The sequence below is a fragment of the Balaenoptera acutorostrata genome, chromosome 9 (genome assembly GCF_949987535.1).
Source record: "Balaenoptera acutorostrata chromosome 9, mBalAcu1.1, whole genome shotgun sequence".
Taxonomy (NCBI): domain Eukaryota; kingdom Metazoa; phylum Chordata; class Mammalia; order Artiodactyla; family Balaenopteridae; genus Balaenoptera; species Balaenoptera acutorostrata.
Window position 1 is genome coordinate 91,190,581 of NC_080072.1, and position 27,756 is coordinate 91,218,336.

The following is a 27,756-nucleotide window of genomic DNA, read 5'->3' on the forward strand; positions in this document are numbered from 1 at the left end:
TAAAATGAGAACTGTATAAATTAGATTAAGTGAATTAAATTATTTTCCCTAATAATCTCACTTTTTCCTTAGATTCAGGTCAGAAGACATTTAAAAGGAGAAGATCTATCATAAACTGGGCCTTCTGGCGGGGCTCTAGCACTCACCTGGATAACTTGCCCATGTCACCAACATCTCCTGTGCCAGGACAGCTCTTTGGGGTTTCTCTGCCAAATATCTGTGAGAACGACAATCTGCCCAAAGCTGTCTTGGTAAGTCTCATTTTGGCCTGTAACACTAACAGGAAAGGAGGTTTGGAAAGGAGGGCTCGGGGAGGTAAATCTATCCCCAAATGGAAAATTATAGACACCCGTGGCTCTGGCTGAGAATCTTTATTATTACTTCAAAGAATAAAAATCTGATTAAGCTATTGCAGAGTCATAAGGCAGACATAATGGGGAGAGACGATCTAGTCTACTGGTTTCAGGGAAAAGCCACATAAACCTGCTCAGATAAATTAGAATCTGCTCTGTAGACAGAGAATCCACATTAGCCCTCACATTTCTCCCACAGCCTTTCTTGAACACTACATTGTTCAGAAAGTCTCATTTAATCACTTTAGCAACAGAGACTAAATCTTACACTTCTATACTAAATCTTATATTTTTATTTGTATTCCAGGTCTTTAAGCATAAAGATACATCTGCTGGCATTTAATTATCTTTTGTGTGTATAAGAGATCAAATGAAAGCCACTGAGTATTATTGTCTCTGGTTAATATAGTAAATGATCACTGTTAAGCAACATTTATTGAGTGTCCAGTATCCTCCAAGCACTATGCTAGATGCCTGGCACTTTTTCCTGTATTGTGCATCTAATGTACTAGGCTATCCACTTTATTGCTTATCCGTCACAACAGATTTAGAGGGTAGTTACCATCATCATCATCATCATCACCATCATTCCTACTTTACAAATTAAAGGAAAATAAACCCTCGAGTTTACCAAAGGTCACACAATAAATACGTGTCATAGCTAGGTTCCAGATCCCATGGGTTGCTCGTCTCCAACACCTATTCTCTTCCTACATGGCAAGCAGAGGACACACAGAAAGAAAGAAAGCAAAATGAAAGATTGAACAGAATGGAATGGAATGGAATGGAATGAAGAAAGCTTACTGGAAGAGATGATTTTGGAGGCTGATTTTAAAAGAAGGAAGTAAACACAGGAAGTAGAATAAAATGTAAAGTCACATGAAAAGAAAGACAAGCAAATGGAGAGTGAATTTGGCAAGAGCATTTCCATATTAGGGGAAAAGGGTCCGTATTAGAGAATAATGGGGAAAGGGTAGTTAGGGAGGAGAGAGACAAGTTAACAGGTACCTTGAAGTGACTGTTGGTTCACTGAAAAAAGACAGTCTCATTAAAGCAAGTATTTAAAGTAAAGTTTTTTTTTTGTTTTTTTTTGTTTTTATTTATTTATTGTTGGCTGTGTTGGGTCTTCGTTTCTGTGCGAGGGCTTTCTCCAGTTGCGGCAAGTGGGGGCCACTCTTCATCGCGGTGCGTGGCCTCTCACTGTCGCGGCCTCTCTTGCTGCGGAGCACAGGCTCCAGACGCGCAGGCTCAGTAGTTGTGGCTCATGGGCCCAGTTGCTTCGCGGCATGTGGGATCTTCCCAGACCAGGGCTCGAACCCGTGTCCCCTGCATTGGCAGGCAGATTCTCAACCACTGCGCCACCAGGGAAGCCCCAAAGTAAAGTGTTTTAGATGTTGAATATAGCAAGAATAAATAGGAGAAAGAGATTTAGAGATAGCAAAAAACAAATTGACTTTAAATCTCTAGGAGGCCATCTAGCCCCAATCCTTCAGGGCTTCCCCCTGTTATACCCTAGCCTCTGGCAGATGGAGAGGGCAAATATATGTTCCCTTGCTTGTTATGCATAAAGTGCCATTTTGATTTTTTTTTTCCCTTGCTTCCCCATAGGATATGCTTTTCTTTCTTAACCAAAAAGGACCCCTCACAAAAGGCATCTTCAGACAGTCGGCCAATGTGAAATCCTGCAGAGAGCTGAAAGAGAAACTGAATTCTGGAGCTGAAGTACAACTAGACTGTGAATCTATTTTCGTGATAGCATCTGTCTTAAAGGTAGGGGAAGTTCTCCCTTCATCCACCCCACAGCATAGCTCTGGAGAAAGACAACTGGTTTCTCTCATTATAACATTATCCCCATCTGCAAAGGACCATAATAGAATTAGAATCTTAAAAAGTGTTAAATAACACTTCACAAAGTCACATTGGCCTTTAAAAGCCACTGCTAATGATGTGGCATGTCAGATAGGCTTTTTAAAATTTTTTCATCCCACATCACTCTCCTCATCTTCACATCTGCCAATCCCATGCAAAAAAATTAAATTAAATAAAAATTAAAAATAATCATAACACACAGCATATTTACCAAAGTAAACATCCTGATGACTTTCTCACAATCTCACTATCTTCCTAATAAAGGCAAAATTTTCCAAAGTAAACTTTTATTAAACTTTGAAACAGAGTTTACCAGAGTAAACAAACATTTGCCTAACAACTGAAAGAAAAAGTTGCTCACTGAGACCACTGAAAATTCCATTCATTTAAACAGTCACCCCTTAATGCCTTTTAAAAGTAAAGTTGGAGTAGGAATGACTCCAACATCCAGTCCTTCTTTTATGAAATCCTTACCACATTTGGCATTCTTAAAGTTTCTCACCCTTCATCCCATGTGTGTCTGGTATTTCACAGTAAGCTTCTTTGCTGCAAATATTTTTGCCACATAACTAATTGGCCACAGGTCAACTTTGCCATAAAAAATAAAATAACTGGTTGACAGTTTGTTTTGACATACACAATATAAAAATCATGACAGATGATGATGATTGGTCCCAAGAGTTGGTTTCATATTTTGAAACACACTACATTGGAAGTGAAGGAGGCCAAGGGCCTTGAAGGCATAGCATGAACCCACATTTCCCCTAGAACTTTGGAACATTTATCAATGGACAAATGACAGTATGCCAAAAACATACAATGGTGTGGAAGGCTTTCACAAACACTCAGGCACAAATATGCATCCTAGTACCTAGTATTTGAAACCTGGTGCCTCTCTTAATGAAGGAAGAAATTTTAGCAAAAAAGAAAAAGTGTGATGCTGAACAAGAGACGAATCAACAAGCAAAAAAAATGTATAAAATACTATGAACGAACGACTTGGAAGACAAGTGCTTAAGTACAACCCACAAAATAATGTCAGTTAATTGTGCAGTATTGCCATGAATCTACACGCATTTTAAATGTGTTCAAATATTTTGCATTTCACAATAAAATCTTTAATTTTGTTATTCTCATGTTTCATTATATCCTTTTTAATGTCCCTCATTTATTTTTTGTTATTTTACCTTTTATGGTAGAATTGCCTTACAGCCAATTCATTATCTGGTAAAAGTTTTTGCAGCAAAAATGCTTGTGGCAGATAAGCTTACTTATGGCAAAAAAAACCTAGAACCCATCCCTGTGGTTACTTAACTCACATCCACAGTTGAGTTAGACTTCTAAAATGTTTTCCTCCTCACATTCTTGAAAATGCCTCACATTTTTGGAAAACCTAGAGTCAAAACCAGCTTTTAGCAGAGCTTTTGACCTCAGCAATAGCTTCTGCAGACCAGCATCAGGCTCCCATCTCCCAGCAGGGTTGGAATGCACCAGAGCTAGGGGTGGAGACAGTGCCCCAGCCTGCATCCCAGGGCCTGGAGCATAAAAGCCAAATTAAGGAAAACATGGTGAAGAAGACTCTTGCATATCCCTACTGCTGGTCAGTTGCTTACAGAATCATACTTTATGACTTAATGAACAGTCAGATGTCTCTTGGTAAAAGGGCCATGTCTGCTCTTAAACAACCCCTGCCATGGACTTTCATAATAAAGTGTCACTCAAAAGAACTGGAGAATTGGAGCTAGGTTCATCTAGTGTATTTTACACAGGATTTGTGATTACTCTTCAATCCTGGAGTACAATGAAAGTATGTATGGTGTGCTTAGCCACATACATGTCATACATGCAGATATATGCATGATGAATTTTTCTTTTTTTTATCATATAATTACGCTTTCTCCCATCTCTTAATTTCAGAAGTTAAAGCCTATGTTTTAGAAGATTTTCCTTACTATGCTATTCATCACAGCACTATGCTTCTTAAAACTTTGTACTAAATTGTTGAGGCTATTACAAAGAAGTATGGTTCTAGAAGAGTTAAACTGTATTTGAGATTGAAGAAATTGTGCTTATAGAAGAATAAACAAAAGACAGAAAGTAATCCAAATGATTGGAAAGTCTGGTTAGATGGATTCCAACTAATTAAAGTTTCATAATCATATAACTGTGTTTTACTCTCGTTTCTTCCAAGTGGTTGCAGGAAAGGGAAACTTTTTGCCGAAAGTTTTTGAGCTTTTGTTTTGTTTTGTTTCTTGTTTTTAAGACTATTTGGAAGTGATACTTAAGTTTTCCTCTAATTTTTTGCTTATACTGGTTTTGTTTAAATATAAGCTTAACCTTCAAACTATAATTGGAAGAAAATTGCTTGAGATATTGTAATTTTGATCCATCAGACCTTTGAGGAAAAGTTCATTTTTAATCCTAGGAATCTCATCTCAAATTAATATGGGCATTCTGCTGATGGCCTGGGTTCTGGTTTTGGAGGGGAGGAGGCTTTCCGTTGAGTGCTAAGAGTTGGTGATTGCAATTCAGAACCAGCTCTCACATCCTTTCTCAGACCGAACGTGGTTGTTATTTCGTAACTTGTTATTCCAGCTGTGGAGAGTTCATTGAGATGTTACAAGTTATTATCTTTCAAGTGTAGGTTTTAAGATTTAATGATGTTTTTCTTCAAAACAGATGATAAGTATTTTTTCCACTGAGATTTAAAAAGAGAGCCATTGTCACTGCCCCAGTTTGAAATAACAGATTTTGGCTCTTCTGACTCTGACTTTTAAAGTAGGTGCAGCAACTAAAATTAGTCTGAAATTATGAAAATTCGGTAGCTTTACCCAAAAGAAAGAGGTAACTTTTGTGATGACACATCTGAATCACAAGTATCCAGGTACATTTCTACTGAAAAATATAATAGAACAGAGAAAGACTTTGTATCAGTCATCTTCCTACTTGTTAACTACTCTAAAACAAATGTATGATAATAGGTAACATGACTACAAAGAGGTTTATAAAAATTATTTTAGAATCTCAGTTATAGTTAGTTGACCTTCCCTTGTCCTTCACTAATATTTGACCATATGACAAATAGCAACAGTTCAGTAATGACCTCGACTATGTCGGGGACTGTGCTTGGCATTAAGGTGTATGATGTAGAAGGTGAGGGTCTGACCCTGCCCTGAAGGAGCTAATAAGCTAGTAGGGGACATGCTCACCTAATTAGCTAACTGCAACACTTAGGTATCACAGCTTCCATCTTAGTAATAAAAACATGACATATAAGTAACAAGTTGTGCATTGCCGTTTTAAAGCACATAGATGAAGTTGCTGATTTGATTTTCCAGCAAGGATTAAAATTATTCAGTTGCAGACTTTCACCTATCTCCATGTTGTAGGCAGGAATTTGCAAGAGGATAGTCAACCACGGGTACAGTGCTTAGACATGAAATTGAGTTTTGTCTGCCTGAAGTTTACTAAGGTGGAGATCAGACTTTGCAAGCTTGGCTTGTTAGAACCATGCCAAAAGCAGCAGAGAGAGTTGGCCTAGATCAGAAAGGAACATAGGACCAGGACCAAAATTAGTTCATTTTTAAGCTTTTTATTAACATATGTCAAACAACAAACTCTGTTGATTATATCCTACTTGTGTCATAGTCTGGTTTCACCACACCTAGCCCTGCCAGTGGTCTCAGCATAAAAGGCTCTCAAAGGCCAGAAAGGATAATGTACCAGGGACATATTATTTAATGTACATTAGGCATGGGGTGCTGTCCTAGGCTCCCAGAGCCCAGCCATAGCCTGGAGTGCTTTCTCCCCATGATACATGAGAGCCCTTCTATGGGGAATATAAGGAGAAACTCTAAGTACCTCTGGATGGAATTATTCACCAATGCCACTGGAATATAGAGTTCTAAAATAACAGGGACTTGGTTTTATTTACTACTCTATCCCTAGCACCTTAAACAGTGCCTGGCACATATGAATAAATATGTATAGAATGATTGGACGACTGATTACCACATTATGAATCTCACAAATATCTTCATGCATTTCTTTTAACTAGTGAAATAAAAAGGATTTAGGATGGTTTGCCAGACCCTGCCATGTTATACTAATTTGCTAAAATGTACACACACAGGAGGTTTCATCCCAAACAGGTTGTCCATTATCTTTACCACTATAGTCCAGAATCCAATTTCCCTCTGGTTTTTGTTAGAAAAATATCAAAGCATGCATTTCTATGTGTGCTCATCATTGAAGGGTTGGCACAGAGCTCTGTGTATTCCAAAGAAGGGACAACTTAACTGTACTTTCCAATAATGTGTCTTCTTTGTAATTTCTCTAATACATAATTAACATGAGAATAACGATTTAAAATATTTATTTTTCCCTCTATATAAGGATTTTCTACGAAATATTCCAGGAAGTATTTTTTCGTCAGATCTCTATGATCATTGGGTCTGTGTAATGGATCAAGGAAATGATGAAGAGAAAATAAATGCAGTTCAAAGGTAATTATTCTAATTTGGTCATTTCTCAAAAATACTTTTTAGAAAACTTATATTTTATAAGCTTGTCTATTAATGTAATATGACTATCAAAGTCAAATCCATGAGGGCCAGTTTAAAAATAGATTTATGCTAGCTACTGTCATTGTTATTGTTTTTTTCCCTAACCTTATTCACATAGAATACTCGACCATTGTACACCTTCTGTATATCTGAATCTGATAGGAGCTGAAACCCATTAGACCAATAGCTAACACAGTAGACCCAATCTACAATTTATGATCATAGTTTTGGTAAATATTTAACTAACCAGACAATCCCTTATATACTTCACTTAGCAACCGAATTCATATAGAGAAAATTCCTTCCCCTCAAGGAACTAAGTCTAGTCAAATAGATAGAATAGATAAAACAAAGAATAACAGTGTAGTATAATAAGTGCTATGAAAGAGATATATGGAGAAGGGTATGTGGGAATACTACAGAGGGAAAAGTATATTGTCTGTATTCATGCAAAGAATGCATTGTCTGTACTCATGCAAAGGTAAGTTGCTGGCAGGACTCGCCACCCTGATTCCTGAATATTTCCTGCATTATAAGAGAAGCAATACTTCCAGTTCTGTGAAAACCCAAGAATCCCAATATCATTTATTTGCCTATGCTTGTTTAGTACAGGTTTTTCTTGAGCAGCTTTCAAATACAAATTATTATCTACACACTGCTATTGATAGACACCTTTTATCAGTAGAAGAAAATAGTATAACTGTTGAAGACACCAGAATCAAAGCCATGTAACAAAATTCTATCTCTGCTTCCATTAAGGTTTGGTGGAAACCATTCAGAGGGAGTGAACATCAGATTCTGTATTTTGTTGCTCATTGTCTAAAACTTTATATTCTACAGATTGTTAAATGGGTGATTTTTTTTTAAAGAGGGTAGACTTATGGCTTTCATACAAATACAAAATGAACACGTGAAAGATTTTATTTAAAACATTAATTAATGAGAGAACTAGTAAGATATGACTGCCAGTTCAAAGGAGATTTCAAACTATCAATACCACAACTTACATAGTTAAATCAGAAATGCTGAAATGAATTTACAAGTAGATGCAAAACTGACTTTTACTACTGGGGCACAGGGGTGTGTGTACAAATAAACCATTTATCTCTCCACCAGACAGAATTTCCCAGTCTATAGACAAGTGTGAAGTGCATTGCTGTCAGTAATCTACAATTTTCAGAGTTGTAAAATAACTCAAAGGTTTAAGGCCCCCATAGAATCAGATACCCTAGAGCAGGGGTCCCCAACCCCTGGGCCGTGGACCAGTACCAGTCTGCGGCCTGTTAGGAACCAGGCCGCACAGCAGGAGGTGAGTGAGCGGCGGGTAAGCGAGCGAAGCTTCATCTGCCGCTCCCCATCACTCCCCATCGCTCGCATTACCACCTGAACCAGCGCCCCCACCCCACTGTCCATGGAAAAATTGTCTTCCATTAAACCAGTCCCTGGTGCCAAAAAGGTTGGGGACCGCTGCCCTAGAGTATGATAGACAGTGCCTTGCTTTCCATTGAATACATTCAGTAATCTTTTGGTCCATTTCAGTATCTTTCATAATTTGTCCCTACAAAACTGTACTCATTGTCAATCCATAGTGCTGAAGAAACACCTCTCTGCTGTTTATGCAACAGGAGTCAGATTACCCAGTGTAACCCCAGGTTACAGATTCTTGTTGGAAAAAAGCAGCAACCATGACTATCAACATATGTTTTCTGTATGGTAGTAAAAGTCATTTTTAGTGAATGATCATTTAAAATCCCTTATCAATGACAAAATAGGAACAGTAGGAAAAATACTGTCGTAAGCTTGACTTATGTGTGAAAGTAATACCAGTGAGATGAAGAGATGTGGGACAAAACTGACCTCGGAAGCTGTTGGAGCAGAGCATAAGCTCTCAGAATGGACCTGGGAGTCTTCGTAGCTGAAGTTTGGGTTTTTACCAAGAGACAGAATCCTTGTGTTGCTACTTGGAAGTAAAGGAGCATATTAAATATAACTGTTTAATTTCATCGGAAAGTTTTTTGGGGTTTTGGTTGAGAATATTCTGGAATGTTACAAGATTTGCATAAGACACATTGTACCAGTTTCAGGTAAATATTTCAGGCAGCATTTTTCTATGAACCATTTTTCTGCATTCTTTCACATTTTCATTGGATTGTGAAGGCAGTGTACAAAATAAATAAATAAATCTCCAGTGCTCACTTTCTCTCCTATGTACAGGTAGTCCTCACTTTGCATGTACCATGTTAACGCACTTTCCTGTACATCTGAACTGTGAAAAGCAAGGGCTGCCTGGCTAGACAAGTTTTCTATGAAATGTTTGCTTAAAGAGTGCATTTTTCTGTCTTTAGGCTATTAGACCAGCTTCCAAGAGCCAATGTTATTCTCCTAAGGTATCTTTTTGGGGTATTATACAACATTGAGCAACATTCCTCATCCAATCAGATGACTGCATTTAATTTAGCAGTGTGCATCGCTCCTAGTATTCTTTGGCCTCCTACTTCCTCCAGCCCAGAACTAGAAAACGAATTTACAAAAAAGGTAATGAAGTTTTTCATTTTTATGCTGTGAGGGACCAAGTCCCCATTTTGAACCTAACATTCAGGGTATTAATTCTGAAAGATATTTTCTTAAATAATTTCAGTACATACCCTTATAAATTTGAGTTCGTTGAGTGTTTTATCCTATCCTGGTAGACTGTAGAAAGGTGATTTCTTGAGCAAAAAAAGTGATAGCAGTTGGATTACTTCCCTTTTCCCTTTCAGGAGGAAAACCAACTATGACTGACTGACTTAAACCATAGAGTGATAAGAAAGCAGTTGATATGATTTTAAAAAGAAATACGGACTTTGGAATTTGACAGGTCAGGGTTGGATTCTCTGCCCTACCACTTGCCAGATGTACAATCTTGGGCAAAATTAGTTACATTGATCCACAGTTTCCTCATCTAAAAAATGGAGGTGTTGATAAAACATAGTTCATACAGTAGTTACTTGAAATCACACTCGTGTAGGGCCTGGTGGTTAGTACAGGGGTGGGGGTATCGGTTCCCCTTGCTCCCTGCATTCTGCCTGCTCCTTTGCCTCAGCTATTGGGGCAAGAAAACTATGTAAAGGTTCCGGTATATCCCATGGAGGCACAAAGCTCCCTAGTAAAATCTTACCTCTTCCCCCAAGCACCTCCAGTTAGGGAGCCTAAGGGAAGGAAATGCATAGGAAGAGACTAGTCAGGCAAAATGCAAGTTTTCTCTCCAGCTGTCTCTCTCCTTCACAGTAAATCCACAGAGGATACCTACCCACTTCCCACGCTTATGACACCTGCCTTTTACATAAGAAATGCATATTATAAGTGTTCATCTAATGATGCTTCATGAATATTAATGAGAAGGTATATTTCTTTACCCCAAATGCCCTATAGAGAATACTTAAAATTACTCTAATTTTAAAGACAGAACTATTGGCATAAAAATGTTAGCATTAAGCCAAGGCCACACATAATAACAAATAATAACTTTAGTCCACTGATTAAAGTTAATTTCTATACTCAGACTACTCTTGAAAGCATCATAGTTTTTTAGAGGAAACTGTATTGTATACTTTTAAAGCAGACATGAATTTTTCTCAGGATTCTTTTGCATTTTTTGTTAGAATCAGGATTCATATATGAAATGTGATCTATAGACATGCTATATGAGAAGTAACAGTTCATTTTTGTCCCTTTTTTGTGCAGGTTTCTCTTCTTATACAATTTCTGATTGAAAATTGCTGTCGGATATTTGGAGAAGAAATCACTTCCCTCTTGGGAGAGGTTTCAGTGAGATGTGATACTAGAGAGAATGCCTCAGGTATTGTGAATAATTGGATTGTTTTTTGTGGGAAACAGACACACATCTGTGAAGATCAGCTGGGACAGTGGTTATCCTGGAGCCCACAGCAGCTCAGGTGAAGGGGGCCTCTCACCTGGGTTAGTGGGCCTAGGACTTCTGCTCCTTCCTTAGAAGGCCTGCTAATAGGTCAGGGTATGTTAACACTGTGGTAGGGTTAAGAAATGTATAAGACAAGGTCCCAAACTCCAAGAAGTTGTTAGTGGCAGCGTTATATGGTATGATGTTTTTAACCTTTCTTTAAATAAAACTTTACAGGGAACTCCAATATGAATAACACAGCCGCTGTGGTTGAAATTGTAGTAGAAGGCCCAGAGGCAGTAGAGGCAGCCCTGGTTTTTTTGCTCCTCACCTTCCTCCTAGAGGTCCCTGAGACTTCTCAGAATTCTAGTGCACTGCAAAAGCACTTTAAAAACAACTAGCATCATGGGGCAGGCCAGGGTGTGTTAGGGGAAAAGACATTGAACGTTCCAGATTATGAATTCCTGTACCACCAATTACTAGTTATGTTACCTTTGGCCAATTATTCTATGCCACTGAAAATCATTATCTTCATTTATAAATATGGATAACCATAATATCTAACTGTGATGGTTGTGTTAAAGATTAAATAAAGGATAGTAAAAAAAACTTTGTCAAATAGAAATTGATAGGGTTAGTAAATGGTATCTCTGAGACTAGAGTTAATTATGTATATCCACCAGCTAATCCATTTAAAAGACAAGAGTCTTATTCAGAACCTGGGTATATCTGGCATTAATTCCTTTATATTTTTAACTGTTCCTTGGTATCTCCTCATTGCTTTGAGGAAATCTTACTTAAGGAAAGCCCATTTCTTCAGGAACTGAGGTAAATCTAGTATACCCCAACAGTTTATTTTAAATTCTGCACTTACAACTGGGAAGATTGTGAAAGATCCTTTCTTTCTTTAGAGTAGGAATTTGAATAATCTGCATGAAAACAGAATTAAGCTAAACATCATCACAGTTGGGTAAGTAAAAACAATAATCATGATTCACTTTTTCAACAGATATCTCTTGCTTCCAACTGAATGACTCCTCCTATGACAGCTTGGAGAATGAGCTGAATGAGGATGTTGATGCCCCGTGTAGTGACTTGGTAAAGAAACTTGGTCAGGGTAGCAGAAGCATGGACTCCGTGTTAACCCTCAGTGACTACGACCTCGACCAGCCTGAGGTAGAAGGTCTTTTAACCCTGAGCGACTTTGACTTAGACCATTCTAAAGATGAAGACGTTCAAATGGAGCAGCCTCTTGAATCCAAGCCAGTGAACATTGCAGTGTACACAAAGGACCCCCTGCAGGATCACACCAGGGCCCCCTCTGGCATGAGCACGCCCAGCCACCTGTCCACAACTGCAGCAGATGCTCCAAAAAGCTTGAGGCGACACCGGCGCTGCTCAGAGCCCAGCTATGACTATCTAGATTCAAAGCTTTCCTATCTCAGGGAGTTTTATCAGAAAAAGCTACGCAAGTCCAGCTGTGATGCAATTCTCTCAAAAAAAGATGAGAGCCATCTGAATCAGAATCAACCCCTCCAGGAAGAGGGTAAGACATGTTTTAAAAAGAGTTTAGTCATAGGCACTGATATCAAGAAAAATGCCACTAATAAAAATGTTAAGAAGAAAAGCTTGTCTGATAATGAAGGAAATCATGTAAAACTTTTTCCTAAATCCAAGCCAGTGGCTATTTCCATGGCATCTTATAGTCACATGTCCTCATGTGATCATCCCAGGAACCAGACCTTTGATACAGATACGTCTGGATACTCCCCACCACACACAACAGATGCCCTCAAGAGTTCGAGGAGGCACCGGCGATGCTCAGAGCCCAACATTGATGACCAACACTGCAAACTGACCTATCTCAGGGGGATTCATTCAAAGAAACAACATAAAGCCAGCTATGAAGCCAGTCTCTTGCATGGAGAGGAAGATTATCTCAAGCGGCACAAGTCTTTGCAAATGGAGGGGCAAAAGCTTATTAATCAGAGTTTGGTCATGGGGATTGAGGTGGGCAAGACTAGTGCCACAAACCAAAACACTGATAAGGTTTTACCCCCAAGATTAAACATTTGCTCAAGGACTAGCTATTCCAGCTTGTCCTCCCCAGGCACTTCTCCATCTGGCTCATCAGTGAGCTCCCAAGACAGTGCTTTTTCTCAGATTTCTGAACACTCCGTGTTTACACCCACTGAAACTTCCTCTCCAATAGATTGCACTTTTCAGGCTCAAAGAAAACAGGAAGAGCTTTCTTCTGACTTTAGCAGTTCCAGCCTCATTTCTGGAATTCCTGGTCCCTCATCAGGGCAGGCCAGCGGCCGCCTAGCTTATACAAAAAAGGACAGTGTAGAGTGGCATTCACAAATGCATTCTGTAACTCTTCACCCCAGCACATGGTTGAGAAATGGAGTAGCCAGTTTGAAAAACTGGTCCCTCAAAAAGAAGGCAAGGGCACCCAGACCAGAGGAAAATAAAATAGGTTCTGTAAAAGGACACACGGAGCCTCCTCCACATGCTTCTGGTGTTTCAGAAGCCAACGCACTGGATGAGAGACAGAAAGACATGCCCCGAAGGGCGGCTGAAGGGCTTGGAGCTGTGCAAACAGCCCGCTGGTATAGTTCTTACCCCAGCCAGGACTCAGAGAAACACTGTAGCTCTCCAGTCAGCCTAGTGGAAGACAGACTCGGGCTTTGTATGAAGTCATCCGAGGAAGGAGAGATTAGTGGGCAGTGTTCTCCTGGTACTCTGCCTCATGGAAGATCCTCACCCAGCTCTTTGACTGTGGGTCATGTGTGCAGCCCAGACTCAGGGCCTACAGTGGTTTGTGATGTTGAGGACAGACATTTGACCAAAGACATTTAACCACAATAAGAATCTGATGTCTACAAGAACAGAAACTGGGCTAATCATGATATAAAGATAATAATTATTATGACCTCTTTGTGTAAAATACCTGGGATGGGTAGCATAAGGATAATCATTGCTAATACTTAGGACAACAAAAGAATTCTCTTTATTGAGACTATTTGGCAAAAAGTTTAGACTCAAAAATTTTGTCACCTAAGTGTTTGGGAGGCTTTTCCTTATTAGAGCATGGTTTGGTCCTGTCATGCGTTTTAAGAGCTACAAGCAGAGGGCTAGAGAAAGCATCTTCTGTAGAGGAAACATGCCATGTATGATGAAATTAGTAACCTGAGAAAGCCAGGATGTCAAAAGTGAAGAATAGGAACTGTAGAGAGGGAAGGGTGCAGAGAAACCATCCACATTCCATGGAATGTGTTTAATAAGGAGGCAAGAAAAATGCCACTAATCAAAGCTACAGAAGGAAAACATGTTCAAGAATAAAGGAAATTATTTGAAACTTTTCCCCAAATCTGAACCAGTGGCCATTTCTGTGACATAGTCAGTCACATGCCCTCACAACATCATTTCAGGTGTTAGCCCATTGATGCAGCTAGAGAGGAAGAAAACTGCAGTGATTCAAAAGCCATGAGTACCATGATATAATAGTTTTTTGTTTGTTTGTTTTGTTTGGTTGTGTTGGTTGTGTTTTTCCATTAGTATTTCATTGCTCCGCAGAGGTTCCAGGACACAGAACTATGAGGAGAAAGAAGAAGATGGTTGCTCATTTCAGTGTCCTTGCAAGGTGCCTGAGCTAGAAACGTTCTCCAGAAATTCATTTTTCCTATTACAAGGTGACCTTCTGACTGTGTTTACTGTCTTAGTGTGGAGGAAAAAACTGCCACAGCAGTCCTTTCTCTATTACACGATTGCTATTGCCAACATGTGATCAAAGCATGGCTCCTCTTTGCTGAAATGTTTTTCTGCTCCTTGCCTCTTAGATTAGTCAGCCAGAAAAAATTACTGGTAAATCATCCCTTTTCTGATTGTCACTTGGCAGTTGAGAACAGTTTTGAGGTTGGCAGGTTATAAAGAGTCACAGAATAGAGGAGCCATAAGAGTGGCTGTCAGGCCTTCTTTCAGACAGTCATCGGCTTTGGATTTTCTTACCTCCAGAAGTTTTTACATATTATTTGTCCCAAATGATTCATGGTTTATACCCATTGGTTTATTTCATATCCATGGACATTTCTCCTCTCTCTTGCCTTAAAGTTTATACCAGTACCTCTCCTGGATTATTTCCATGGATTATTTGGTCTTGTCAGCCAGTGTGAAGGGGTAGAATCAGAAATGGATGTGCATCTTCCTTCATTTTAAATACTTACTTATAAGAAGTTGCTTAGAGCCCATTTGGTTTCTTTAGTTAAGTATCAGATGGGCCTTCCTCCCACAAATTTGCTTATTCCAAATTATTTTTCTCAGCCACCCAGAAACTTTCATGTCAAAATGTTCTTTCACTGTTGTCCTAAAGGTTGCATTTTTCAGTTATAGAAAAAACAATAATGTTTTCTGTAAGATAGAAGAAGTCTTTTCAGTATTAGCTATAGGTGCTACCTACCTCTAGGGGACATGGCCCTGTTTGTCCTAAGCATTATAATTAACTTTTAGAACCCTCTCCAAAGAGCTCCTTTATGACACTGGCCATCTCAGTCACAGATGTGAAGTAGATTTTACCTTATAACTAACCACTCCTATATTTAGACTCCTAAGTGTCCATAGGCATCTTTTGTGGTATAATATATAAAGGCAACAGGGATTCCCCTCACCCTTAGGGCATACTACTGCAGAACCACAAGATGTGAATGAAGCTCTTACGGCTTGGAGTGTCTTTCCAGAAGAAATTGCTTCTCTACTTAACAAAATAATAGTTCTATCCTCTTTGCTTTCATATTGATGGATAGGAAATCATCCACTCAGTTTGAAGCATGGAAGAAAATAGATGCTGAGGTTCTTCAATAACCATTCCTACTCTCTGTGTTCCCTTAGATACTCCTGTAACATTTAATGTGAATAGTTAATATTGCTGTAAAGTATTATATTGTATGATTTGAAGACAGACTACATGTCATTTTATTATACTCTGTCAATCTATAATATATTAGACCAATGCTTTATCTAAAATGCTTTTGAGTTTGTATAATATATCTTGACAAATTTTACTACCATATGTTATGTAATAAATGTGTATTTTTGTACTTGCAGAAACTGCTGCTAAATTTTAAAGTTGTTTGGTTTTAAAGGCACTGATAATGGATATGTATGAAGTCCATTTTGTCTATTAAATAAAACACCATTCTTCAGAGTTAACAGTCCCACCAGAGCAATATTGCCCTTTGTAGACTCGTTTTAGCTAATGAGCCCAATTTCTGCTTAACATTGGAAATTTCATAAAATGTAATTAATGTTGAATTGGAACTTTGAGCTTTTAGTCATAGGCCATGGTCAGTCTCTCTAGAAAAAGAGGTTTTTTCTTTTATAGTTTTCTAATCTTACTGTTTACCAAACAAGTTATGCTTCAGACACAAAGTCTTCATTTTTCTTAGATACTATATTTACACTGCACTCCTAGAATCAGATACGTATTAAGTCTATATTCTCATATCAGAGAACCATCAACTCAGTTTAATTGATTGTATGAGATTTTCTTGTCTAAATTTGAACCATTCTGACCAGAGTATCCAGTTGATTCCAGACACATCCAGACATTCCAAGATGTCTGGATCCAGATACTACAAGACATCAGTACTTATGAAGTTGTGTAAACTTATCAAATATTCTCATTTCCCATGACTGCTGCATCTTTGCCTTCTCAAAGTTCATGGAAGTTCACTCTGTGTAAGTTTAAGCACCATTTCAAGAAGATTCAAAAAAATATACTACCTTAGTCCAGAAAAAAATGGTTTGCTCTGAGCAAAATGCAAAGATGATTTTTGCTTTTAAAGAAGAGGCTTAATCTACTAAAAACATTGGATTCAATAAATTATCTCACTTTGTGTTTTTCTACTTTTCATGGCATGGCATCGAAATGAAAGGATCTAATGTATCCTTGAACCAATGGCATATTTTGTCTTTGAAAATAAGAATATTATGTATCTTAATCCAAATTATGGTAGTAAGTGTTTCACTGATCTTTTCCTACCTGGTCATGTTTTAATGACTTGAGAGGAAGTCTTTGCAAACTGTTTATTTCAATACAAAGAAAAAATGAATAATAAAGCTGGGTAAAATGTTAACTTCTTTAATATCTAGTCTGTTTACAAGGATATCTCATAAGCTAAGTTTCCTGCTGAAAGGAAGAGTACTCTTGAGTTCTGTGCTTTCTACCCCAAGTATGAGTCTACTCTGTTCCTAAGCCACCTGTGAGTATAAATCCTTCATTTGTATTATTTTAAAAAAGGGGAACTAAGTAAACTTTAGTTCTGTATAGTGTCCGATATGTGGTAGAATTGGCAGAAGGCTCTGAGGTGTAATTTGGAAAATTTTGTTTCCAAGTCCCAAAGAAATATGCACAGGGTGGTAATAGATGTATATTGTTTTTTAATTTGTACAGTGTGTGTTCTCATTTTGCAATGTCAGAGGGCATGTGCATTTGTAGATAGTTCAAAGTGTTTTTCTAACCTATTTAATTTCTTAAGGCAAAGTAAATATGTTTTCAGGAGTTTGATTTTATATGACAATAGAAGATGTGGGTTTGGGAGACATTAAGATTTAAATGCTAGTTGTTTTCATTCATCTAGGTTTAATTTTTAGATTACAGTAACTTGGAATTAAATTTAGAACTTCTTACAGCCTCTTGATCTGCTATGAGGAGTGAATAAATTAGCTAAAAACCTGTACTTGTGAGGTAGGCCCATTACTCTGGGCCAGTAAAATGGATGCTGTAAAGAAATACTCTGTCTCTACCAGGTCACAGGGACTGATGGTTACTGCCTAAAATTTTCAGAAGGAAAAAAGACATTTTATATCTTTGCCCCAAGAATGAGATGACTGAGAAGCAGAGAATCATCAAAATACATGAACACAGAGAAGCTTACTGCTTGAAGCTTACAGCAAATGAACAGAGGGGGAGGAAAGCTGTAGATGAGCTAATTCACTGAGTCACAAAGAGTTCAAGGAAAATTAAGAAAAGGGAAAGAGTATGGCTAGGGAGAGATAGAGATGTTACAAATGATATGTATGCTAGTCAGGCAGTTTAATTTTTATTGCCAGGTACTATTCTAGACCCCAGGATAAAGGTAAAAAAAGATAGATTGTTCCTGTCCTCAGGGACCTTAAAGAACTAAGGGAAAATTTGGGCTGTGTAGAAGAAGGGGAGCAGTAACATTGGGCACTCACTGTTGCCTGCATGCACTGGCAACCAGAGCATTATTAGTTTTATTTCATTTAGTGCTCACAATAGCCCTATGTTCTAGGTACATTCAGCTAGAAGCTCATTATGACCACAGGCACGTTTTTTTCACTTTCACCTTAAAATAGGGATGATGATAATACCTCTTCCATAATAAAGCAGATACAAGTTATGTATGAGGACCAATCCGAACTTTGCTAAGTTATTGTGTCTCAGCTAGATATCTCTAAGAGAATCATTCAGGATCAGAAATAATTCAGAAACCTATGATAAACGTAAAAATATTTGGGCTGAAAGTTGGTCCAAACAAAATGATATAGACTTGTTCTCCCTGCTCCTTCTAAGTACATCTATATATCCTGAAAACAATGCAAAGGACAACCAAAGGAGAACCCTAAAAGATGGGTGAATTGGTTCAGAACCCTAGGACTGGAAAAAAACACAGTAACAGAGCATCTTACATCCCCTCAGCCAACAGAAGAAGGAGAGCCAGGCCCGGCCTTTTCCAACCCAGCAAAAGAAGGCAGCAGAGATATGTGCATTCCTCTCCCAGATCAGAGGGAATCCTTCTGACACCATTGGGTAAGCCAGGCACCACCAGCAAGAGGGAGAGTTGAGCCACACTAAGTGGCCAGGCCTGAGACTTCCCTCCCCCACTGGGAGATACTGGAGTGGCCAGGCAATAACAGAAAGGACTCAGTCACAACAAGCAGTTCAGCCTGGGAAGCATCTTTGTCCCAGCAGGCATAAGACTCCCCCCCACCCAACCACCCAAAGACACTAGGATGGCCAGAAGCCATGGAAGGGAGGGATTCTATACCACAAAAAGCACTCAGCCTGGGGAGTCTCAGGGCAAAGAACAAATAGGCTTCTCTGGCTGAGAACAGATCAAAGTAGTACCACAAAGGCTCTAAAAAACTATCAATGGACCTACAATGCCTGGTAGGCCAGGGCCAATGTGCTAAAGCTAAACAGGTGACTGCCTACTAAAATAAAAGATTTAAATAAGGCCCAGAGTCTCCTAACCTAACAGACAAAATGTCCGGGATACAATTTGAAATCACTTGTCATAGCAAGAACCAGGAAAATCACAACTTCAATGAGAAAAGACAACTGACACCAACATCAAGATGATTTAAAAGCAGCCATCTTAAAAGTGTGTCAATGGGCAAATAAATACAAATTATCTTGAAACAAATGAAAAAAAGAAAAAAGAAAATCCTACCAAAGAAATAGAAGTTGTACAAAAGGGCCAAATGAAAATTGTAGAACTGAAAAATACAATAACAGATTTTAAAAACTCACTGTGTAAACTCAGTAACAGAGTGGAGATGACAGAGGATAGAATCAGTGAACTTGAGGACAGATAGAATTTACACAATCTGAACAACAGAGAAAATAGACTAAAATAAATAAATAAGAATGAACAGAGCCTCAGAGACCTGTGGAACAGTAACAAAAGATCCAACATTTGTATCATCAGAGTTTCAGAAAGAGAGAGGGTAGGGCTGAAACAGTATTCAGAGAAATGATATCTAAAAACTTCCCAAATTTGATAAAATACACAAACCTACACATTCAAGAAGCTGAGTGAAACCCAAACTGGATAAATGCAAAGAAAGACACATCATAATTAAATGTTTGAAGACTAATGATGAAAAAAGTGTTGAAAGCAGTAAACAACACCTTACCTATAGGGGAACACCAAATTAAATTATCATCTGAAACTATGGAGGCCAGAAGAAAGTGGCACATTTTGCAAGTGCTGAAAGAAAAGAACTGTCAACCCAGAATCCCATATCCAGTGAAACTGTCCTTTGTAAATGAAGGAAAAATAAAGACCTTCTCAGATGAAGGAAATCTTTAAAGAATGTGTCACTAACAGACAGACTCTTAAAGACTGACCAAAGGAATTTATTTAAACAGAAAGTAAATGCTAGAGAAAGGGAATTTGGTGCATTAGGAAGAAAAGACAATGGAAGGGAGAAATAATAGTATATAATGGTTGACTGTCCACATGAGTTTTAGAAGTCATATTTGATGCTTGAAACTAAAATTATAACACCATTCGATACTCAAGACCATGATATTTGAAAGTGGGAAAAATAAAGGGACCTAATAGAAATGAGGTTTCCATACTTCACTTGAAGGGGTAAAATGTTGATAACAGTAGAATATAATACACTATATATGTATATTGTAATAATTAGGGCAACTACAGAAACTATATATTTGGAGAACATTTCTTTCCAAAACACCATAAGTAAATCAGGATGGAATCCTTAAAAAATGTTTAAGCCACAGGAAGACAAAATAGAGACAGAAGAACAAAAAGTAGAGGAAAAAACAGAAAACAGACAATAAAATGGCATGCTTAAACTCCAACATATATTACCTTAAATATAAATGATCTGCATGTATCAATCAAAAGGCAAAGATTGACAGAGTGGATTAAAAAAACAAACAAAAAAAACCTTACCTAACTACGTCCTATCTACAGGAAACTCACTTCAAATTCAATGACATAGATAAGTTGAAAGTAAAAGGATGAAAAAGATATACCATGCAAACATTAATCAAAAGAGAGCAGGAGTGGCTATATTAAAATTGGATAAGGTAAACTTCAGATCAAGGAAAATAACCAGAGACAGAAAGGGATATCACATAACAATAAAAAGCTCAATCCATCAAGAAGATATAACAACCCTAAATGTGTATGAACAAACAACAAATCTTCAAAATATGTAAAGCAGATAATGACATAACTGAAAGGAGAGATAAAACCACAATTACAGTTGAAGTCTTCAACACTCCTCTCTCAACAATTGATAGAACAACTAGACAGAAAACCAGCAAGGATATAGACCTCACGAGCACCATGAATCAAAAGATTATAATAGGCATTTATAGAACACCCAACCATAACAAAATACACATTCTCTTCAATTGCCCATGGAACATAAACCAAAACAGACCATATCCTGGGCCACAAAACAAACATCAACATTTTTTAAAAGTCAAAATCATGCAGAATGTTTTCTGACCACAATGCAATCTAACTAGAAATCAATAACAGAAAGATAACAGGAAAATCTTCAAACACATGGAAACCAAACAACATACTGCTAAATAATCCATTGGTCAAAGAGGAAGTTTCAAAGGAAATTTTTTTAGATGATAGAAGTAAATGAAAATACAACATATCAAAATATGTGGTATACTGCTAAAGCAATGTCAAGACGAAAATTCATAATACTAAGTGCTTACACTAAAAAAGAGGAAAGGAGAGGAGTCAAGATGGTGGAATAGGAGGACACGGAATTAGTCACTCCTCATGGGTACAGCAGGAATTCATCTACGGATGGGACAATTCCCACAGAGCACCTGCTGAACGTTAGTGGAAGACTTTGGACACCTAAAAAAACGAAAGAAAGAAAGAAAAAATAAAAGGAATCAGGAAAGGGACCAGCAACCCCAGCAGGAAACTGAAGGTGAGTGGAGGTCCCCAGACTCAGAAAAACTCACTCATGGTGGGAAAATCAGCTGGGACAGAAAAGGACCTTCATGGGGATCAAAGGAGAATGCAGTACGGTCTGTGGAAGGCAGGACAAAGTAAGAACTGCAGGCAGGGTCTACACTGCAGCTCTGCACATTCCCGAATTGAGTTGCCAGTTGTGAAAAGGAGCTGGGCACTGGAAAGTAGGCTTTGGAGCAGGGACCCAGGGAAGGCACAGCTGTTGGCTGTGAAAATACAGACTGAAGGGACAGGAGTAAGAAGCCCCACAACTGGGAAAGTCTCAGAAAAAGCCTGAGATACCATAAAATAAGACATCAGTGCTGAGTGGCACACAAGGGGCAGAGCCGCCATTATAACCCCTTTTCCCAACTGCCTGCTTCTTCAGCCTCCGTGGGCACTGGGAGGAGCTCCCATCTGAGCAAGCCCACTCCCCCCCCTCTGATCAGGGTCTCCTCTGCCCATGTGGGCTCTGGGGACCTGAGTGCCACCCATCCCAAAACCTCCTTGGGAATCAGCCTGGGCACCCCTGCCTGGGACAAGAATCTGCCGATGCTGCTGGGGGCTGAGTTCTAAAGCATGGGGCTGGGGGAAAGGATCCAGGGAGAGGAACACTGTGGGCTGTGTGGATACAGCAGAGGGGACGGGAATGAGGCGGCACGTGGCCGGGAACGCCTGTAAAGGAAGCTTAGTCTGCCTAGAAAGGGAGTCACCATTGTTGAGAGGTGCATGAGGGGCAGGGCCGCCACCACTCCCATTCACCAGAGCCACAGTCTGTTCCAACTACCTGCTGGACCCACTGCCGCAGGCAAATTGCAGACACTCCAATTGTGGTCGCAGTACTCAGGCCCCGGCATGAGTGAGTAAGTGTGCCCCAAGCAGCCTCTGCTTTCGCTCCCTCCCACCTGGGCAAGGAAAAGAGCCTGAGGGCAGCACACACGCTGAGGTAGGGTCAAAACCAAAGCTGAGCCCCAGGGGTGGTGCGACTAAGGAAGAGGAACAGAAATCTTTCCATGCAGCTGCACAAGCTGTGGATTAAATCCCTGAGATCGGCTGGACAAATCCTGCATCTCTGGAATACCTGAATAGACAACAAGTGTTTCAACATTTGAGACCAGACTGCCTTGGCAGCACTGGACTCTGGGGACAAGTGCACGTAGGAATCGGGCCAGGTCAGAGTCTGTGCTGGCTCCACAGTGCCCACAGCAGGTCCAGAGACCTACCTATAGGTATTGGGGGCTTCCTGGGGAGGCGGGATTGGCTCTGGCTCACTGTGGGAGCAAGGACACTGACAGAGGAGGCCCCAGGAAAATATTCTTCTTACTATTATTCTTATTTTGTTTGTTTTATGTTGCTTAGTTGTTGGCATTGTTACTTTTATTTTTTGCCTTTTATTTTTGGTATTTATTCTTTTCAATCTTTTTTCAATATATGTAATTTTTTATTTCTCTATTTTTAATTTACTTTTTGTTTCTTTGTGGTTTTTTCCTTGTTTTTCTTCTTCCTTATCTGCTTTTTATTTTATTTTTCTTCTTTACGTTGTTTTTATGTGTATATTTTGTTTTCTTCACTTTTTATGTTGTCTGTTTGCTTTCTGTTTTGTTTTATTTTTCATTCTTTGTTTTTGTTAGTTTAGCCCTTATTGACTGTTCTCATATTAGAATTCTTTTGTTTGTTGGTCTGTTCCCTTATTTTTTAAATTTTCTTTTATTTTTTCTCTTTTTTTCTGAGTGTGTGTGTGTGTGTGTGTGTGTGTGTGTGTGTGTGTGTGTGTGTTTGCATGCTGTGTTGTTGTTGCTGCTGTTTGATGCTGTTTTTGCTATTTGTCTTGGGTTTTGTTCATCTGTTTGTTTTCTTTTCATTTTTTTCTTTCCTTTTCTTTTCTCTCTTTTCTCTCAGGTCACACTGTGTGGCTTGTGGGCTCTTGGTTCCCCAGCCAGGTGTCGGACCTGGGCCTCTGGGGTGGGAGCGTAGGGTCCAGGATGCTGGACCACCAGAGAATTCCCAGGTCAGGGAATATTAATTGGTGTATGTTCTCCTAGAGGTATCCATATCAACACCAAGACCAAGACCCACAAAACTGCCTGCAGGCTCCAGTGCTAGACACCTCACTCCAAACAACCAGCAAGACAGGAACACAGCCCCACCCATCAGTAGACAGGCTGCCTAAAGTCGTACTAAGCTCACAGACACCCTAAGACACACCAACTGATGAGGACCTGCCTTTCAGAGGGAAAAGACTCACTCTACCCACCATAGCGCAGGCACCAGGCCTTCCCACCAGGAAACCTGCACAAGCCCCTGGACCAACCTCACTCACCAGGGGGCAGACAACAGAAGCAAGAGGAACTATGACCCTGCAGCCTGTGGAAAGAAGAACATAAAAACAGTAGGTTAGACAAAATGAGATGACAGAGAAGTATGATGCAGATGAAGGAGGAACATAAAATCCCACAAGACCATATGAATGAAGAGGAAATAGGAAAACAGGCAATCTACCTGAAAAAGAATTCAGAGTAATGACAGTAAAGATGATCCAAGATCTTGGAAATAGAATGGAGGCATGGATCAAGAAGATTAAAAAGGACCTAGAAGAACTAAAGAACAAACAATAAGTGAGGAACCACACAATAACTGAAATGAAGAATAAACTAGAGGAAATCAACAGCAGAATAACTGAGGCAGAAGGACAAATAAGTGAGCTGGAAGATAGAATGGCAGAAATAACTGCCAAGGAGCAGAATAAAGAAAAAGAATGAAAAGAATAAAGACAGTCTCAGAGACCTCTTGGAAAACATTAAATGCACCAACATTCAAATTATAGGGGTCCCAGAAGAAGAAGAGAAAGGAAAAGGGCCTGAGAAAATATTTGAAGAGATTATAGTTGAAAACTTCCCTAACATGGGAAAGGAAATAGTCAATCAAGTCCAGGAAGCACAGAGAGTTCCATACAGGATAATCCCAAGGAGAAACATGCCAAGACACATATTAATCAAAGTAACAAAAATTAAATACAAAGAAAAAATGTTAAAAGCAGCAAGCGGAAAGCAACAAATAACCTACAAGTGACTCCCCATAAGGTTATCAGCTAATTTTTCAGCAGAAACCCTGCAGGTCAGAAGGGAGTGGCAAGGCATTTAAAGTGATGAAAGGGCAAAAGTTACAAACAAGACTACTCTACCCAGAGAGGATCTCATTCAGATTTGACAGAGAAATCAAAAGCTTTAAGCAAAAGCTAAGGGAATTCAGCACCACCAAATCAGCTTTACAACAAATGCTAAAGGAACTTCTCTAGGCAAGAAACACAAGAAAATAAAAAAGGACCTACAAGAACACATGCAAAACAATTAAGAAAATGGTAATAGGAACATACATATCTATAATTACCATACATGTAAATGGATTAAATGTTCCAACCAAAAGACACAACTAACTGAATGGATACAAAAACAAGACCTATGTATACACAGTCTACAAGAGACCCACTTCAGGCCTAGGGACACATACAGACTGAAAGTGAGGGGAAGGAAAAAGATATTCCATGCAAATGGGAATCAAAAGAAAGCTGGAGTAGCAATACTCATATCAGACAAGATGGACTTTAAAATAAAGACTATTACAAGACACAAGGAAGGACACTACATAATGGTAAAGTGATCAATCCAAGAAGAAGATATAACAATTATAAATATCTATACAACCAATATAGGAACACCTCAATACATAAGGCAAATGCTAACAGCTATAAAAGGAGAAATTGACAGTAACACAATAATAGTGAGGAATTTTAACATCCCACTTACACCAGTGGACAGATAATCCAGACTGAAACACAAGCTTTAAATGACACAAGAGACCAAATAGACTTAAATGATATTCATAGGACATTCCACCTGAAAGTGGAAGATTACACTTTCTTCTCAAGTGCTCATGGAATATTCTCCAGGATAGATCACATGTTGGGTCACAAATAAAGCCTTGGTAAATTTAAGAAAATTGAAATCATATCAAGAATATTTTCCAACCGCAATGCTAGGAGATCATAAATCAATTACAGGAAAATAACTGTAAAAATACAAACACATGGAGGCTAAACAACACGTTACTAAAGAACCAAGAGATTGCTGAAGAAATCAAAGGGGAAATCAAAAAATACCTAGAAAAAAATGACAATGAAAACACGACGACCCAAAACCTATGGGATGCAGCAAAATCAGTTCTAAGAGGGAAGTTTATAACAATACAATCCTACCTCAAGAAACAAGAAAAACCTCAAATAAACAACCTAAACTTACACCTAAAGCAACTAGAGAAAGAAGAAGAAACAAAACCCAAAGTTAGTAGAAGGAAAGAAATCATAAATATAAGAGCAGAAATAAACGAAATACAAGTGAAGAAAAGAATAGCAAAGATCAATAAGACTAAAAGCTAGTTCTTTGAGAAGATAAAAAAATTGAGAAGCCCATGCACCTCAACGAAGAGTAGCCCCTGCTCGCTGCAACCAGAGAAGACCCTGCACGCAGCAACAAAGACCCAACGTGGCCAAAAATAAAATAATAGATCTTCAGGATCTAGAGCTAGGTATAAAGTGCTTAGATTTAACACTAAAAGCATGATCTATAGAAGGAAAAAAATGATAATTTGGACCTCATCAGAATTTAAAAATTTCCTTTGTCATAGAACACATGAAGAGGATGTGGTGCTACAGACTGGGAGAAAATATTTGCAAGCCACATATTTGACAAAGAACTGGTATCTAGAATACATATAGAAAGAACTCTCAAAACTCAACAGGAAAAAAAAAATTTTAAGTCTAATCTGGCATGTAAGGAGCTTGAAAATTATCACTCATCCTCACAAGGAAAAAGCTAAACAAACAAAACCAAGAACTCTTCTCAGATTAATCAAAGAGTGGAGGTTACAGGGAAAACTGCTGCCCCAAAATTAGAAAGACAGACAGGTGGATACAGAGAATCACAGCTTACCAGAGCAGAAGCCTCTGCTGGAACCAGTCCTGAATAGGAATGCTTAACCTACAGTTGATGGACTGCTGAGGGCTCAGGGCAGACAAGAGCGAGAGTTAAGAGCTCTAGGGTGCCCAGACTTGAGGGACACCACACTTTTGCCAGTTTTACCTCCAAGAGCCCTAGCAGGTTCTCACAGTGAAGATAAGAAAAGATCCCCTCAAGCTCTCATCAAGGAGAGGAGAAAAGTAGCCATTTCAAAATATGCCCAGAGCATTCTGTTCTCTTCCTGTTAAAGGCCTGTCCTCAAGGAAAACTATCTTACCAGAGCCTAACAAACAGAGAGGAAAGGTTATACTCAACTCCAGCCCACTCTAGACTTCCATGTGGAGGAAGGGAAATACCTAACTTCAGCACCCATAGCCTTCCTGTCTCACCTGAGGGAGATTTTAAAAAAAAACACTGAAAATCTTAGTCATCAGAAATGTTTATTTTTCAATTTTTTTGTACACTGTTAGGAGGGGTTCTAATTTCATTCTTTACAAATAGCTGTCCAGTTTTCCCAGCACCACTTATTGAAGAGGCTGTCTTTTCTCCATTGTATATTTTTACCTCCTTTGTCAAAGATAAGGTGACCATATGTGTGTGGGTTTATCTCTGGGATTTCTATCCTGTTCCATTGATCTATATTTCTGTTTCTTTGCCAGTACCATACTGTCTTGATTACTGTAGCTTTGTAGCATAGTCTGAAGTCAGGGAGCCTGATTCCTCCAGCTCTGTTTTTCTTTCTCAAGATTGCTTGTGCTATTCTGGGTCTTTTGTGTTTCCATACAAATTGTGAAATTTTTTGTTCTGGTTCTGTGAAGAATGCCATTGGTAGTTTTATACGGATTGCATTGAATCTGTAGATTGCTTCGGGTAGTACAGTCATATTCACAATGTTGATTCTTCCAATCCAAGAACATGGTCCAGACACTATATACAACTCTTAGAAGAAAACATAGGCAGAACACACTTTGACATAAATCGCAGCAAAATCCTTTTTGACCCACCTCCTAGAGTAATGGAAATAAAAACAAAAGTAAATAAATGGGACTTAATGAAACTTAAAAGCTTTTGCTCAATAAAAGAAACCATAAACAAGATGAAAAGACAACCCTCAAATGGGAGAAGATATTTGCAAATGAAGCAACTGACAAAGGATTAATCTCAAAAATATACAAGCAGCTCTGAAGCTCAATATCAAAAAAACAAACAACCCAATCCAAAAATGGATGGAAGATCTAAATAGACATTTCTCTAGGGAAGACATACGGATGGCCAGCAAACACATGAAAAGGTGCT

At 38.8% G+C, this 27,756-nt stretch overlaps 1 protein-coding gene across 3 annotated transcripts in view; it reads left to right on the top strand.

The window, feature by feature from the left end:
• Positions 1-16,773, top strand: part of ARHGAP20 (Rho GTPase activating protein 20) — a 140,150-nt gene extending 123,377 nt beyond the window's left edge. For all 3 annotated transcript variants that reach the window (XM_007172979.2, XM_007172980.2, XM_007172981.2), the window contains 6 exons: positions 73-251; positions 1,962-2,123; positions 6,618-6,727; positions 9,133-9,322; positions 10,511-10,625; positions 11,695-16,773. In XM_007172979.2, coding sequence (XP_007173041.2) covers positions 73-251; positions 1,962-2,123; positions 6,618-6,727; positions 9,133-9,322; positions 10,511-10,625; positions 11,695-13,547 — 2,609 coding nt within the window. In that variant the 3' untranslated portion in view covers positions 13,548-16,773. The remainder of the gene's footprint in view (positions 1-72; positions 252-1,961; positions 2,124-6,617; positions 6,728-9,132; positions 9,323-10,510; positions 10,626-11,694) is intronic.
• The last annotated feature ends 10,983 nt before the right edge of the window (positions 16,774-27,756 follow it).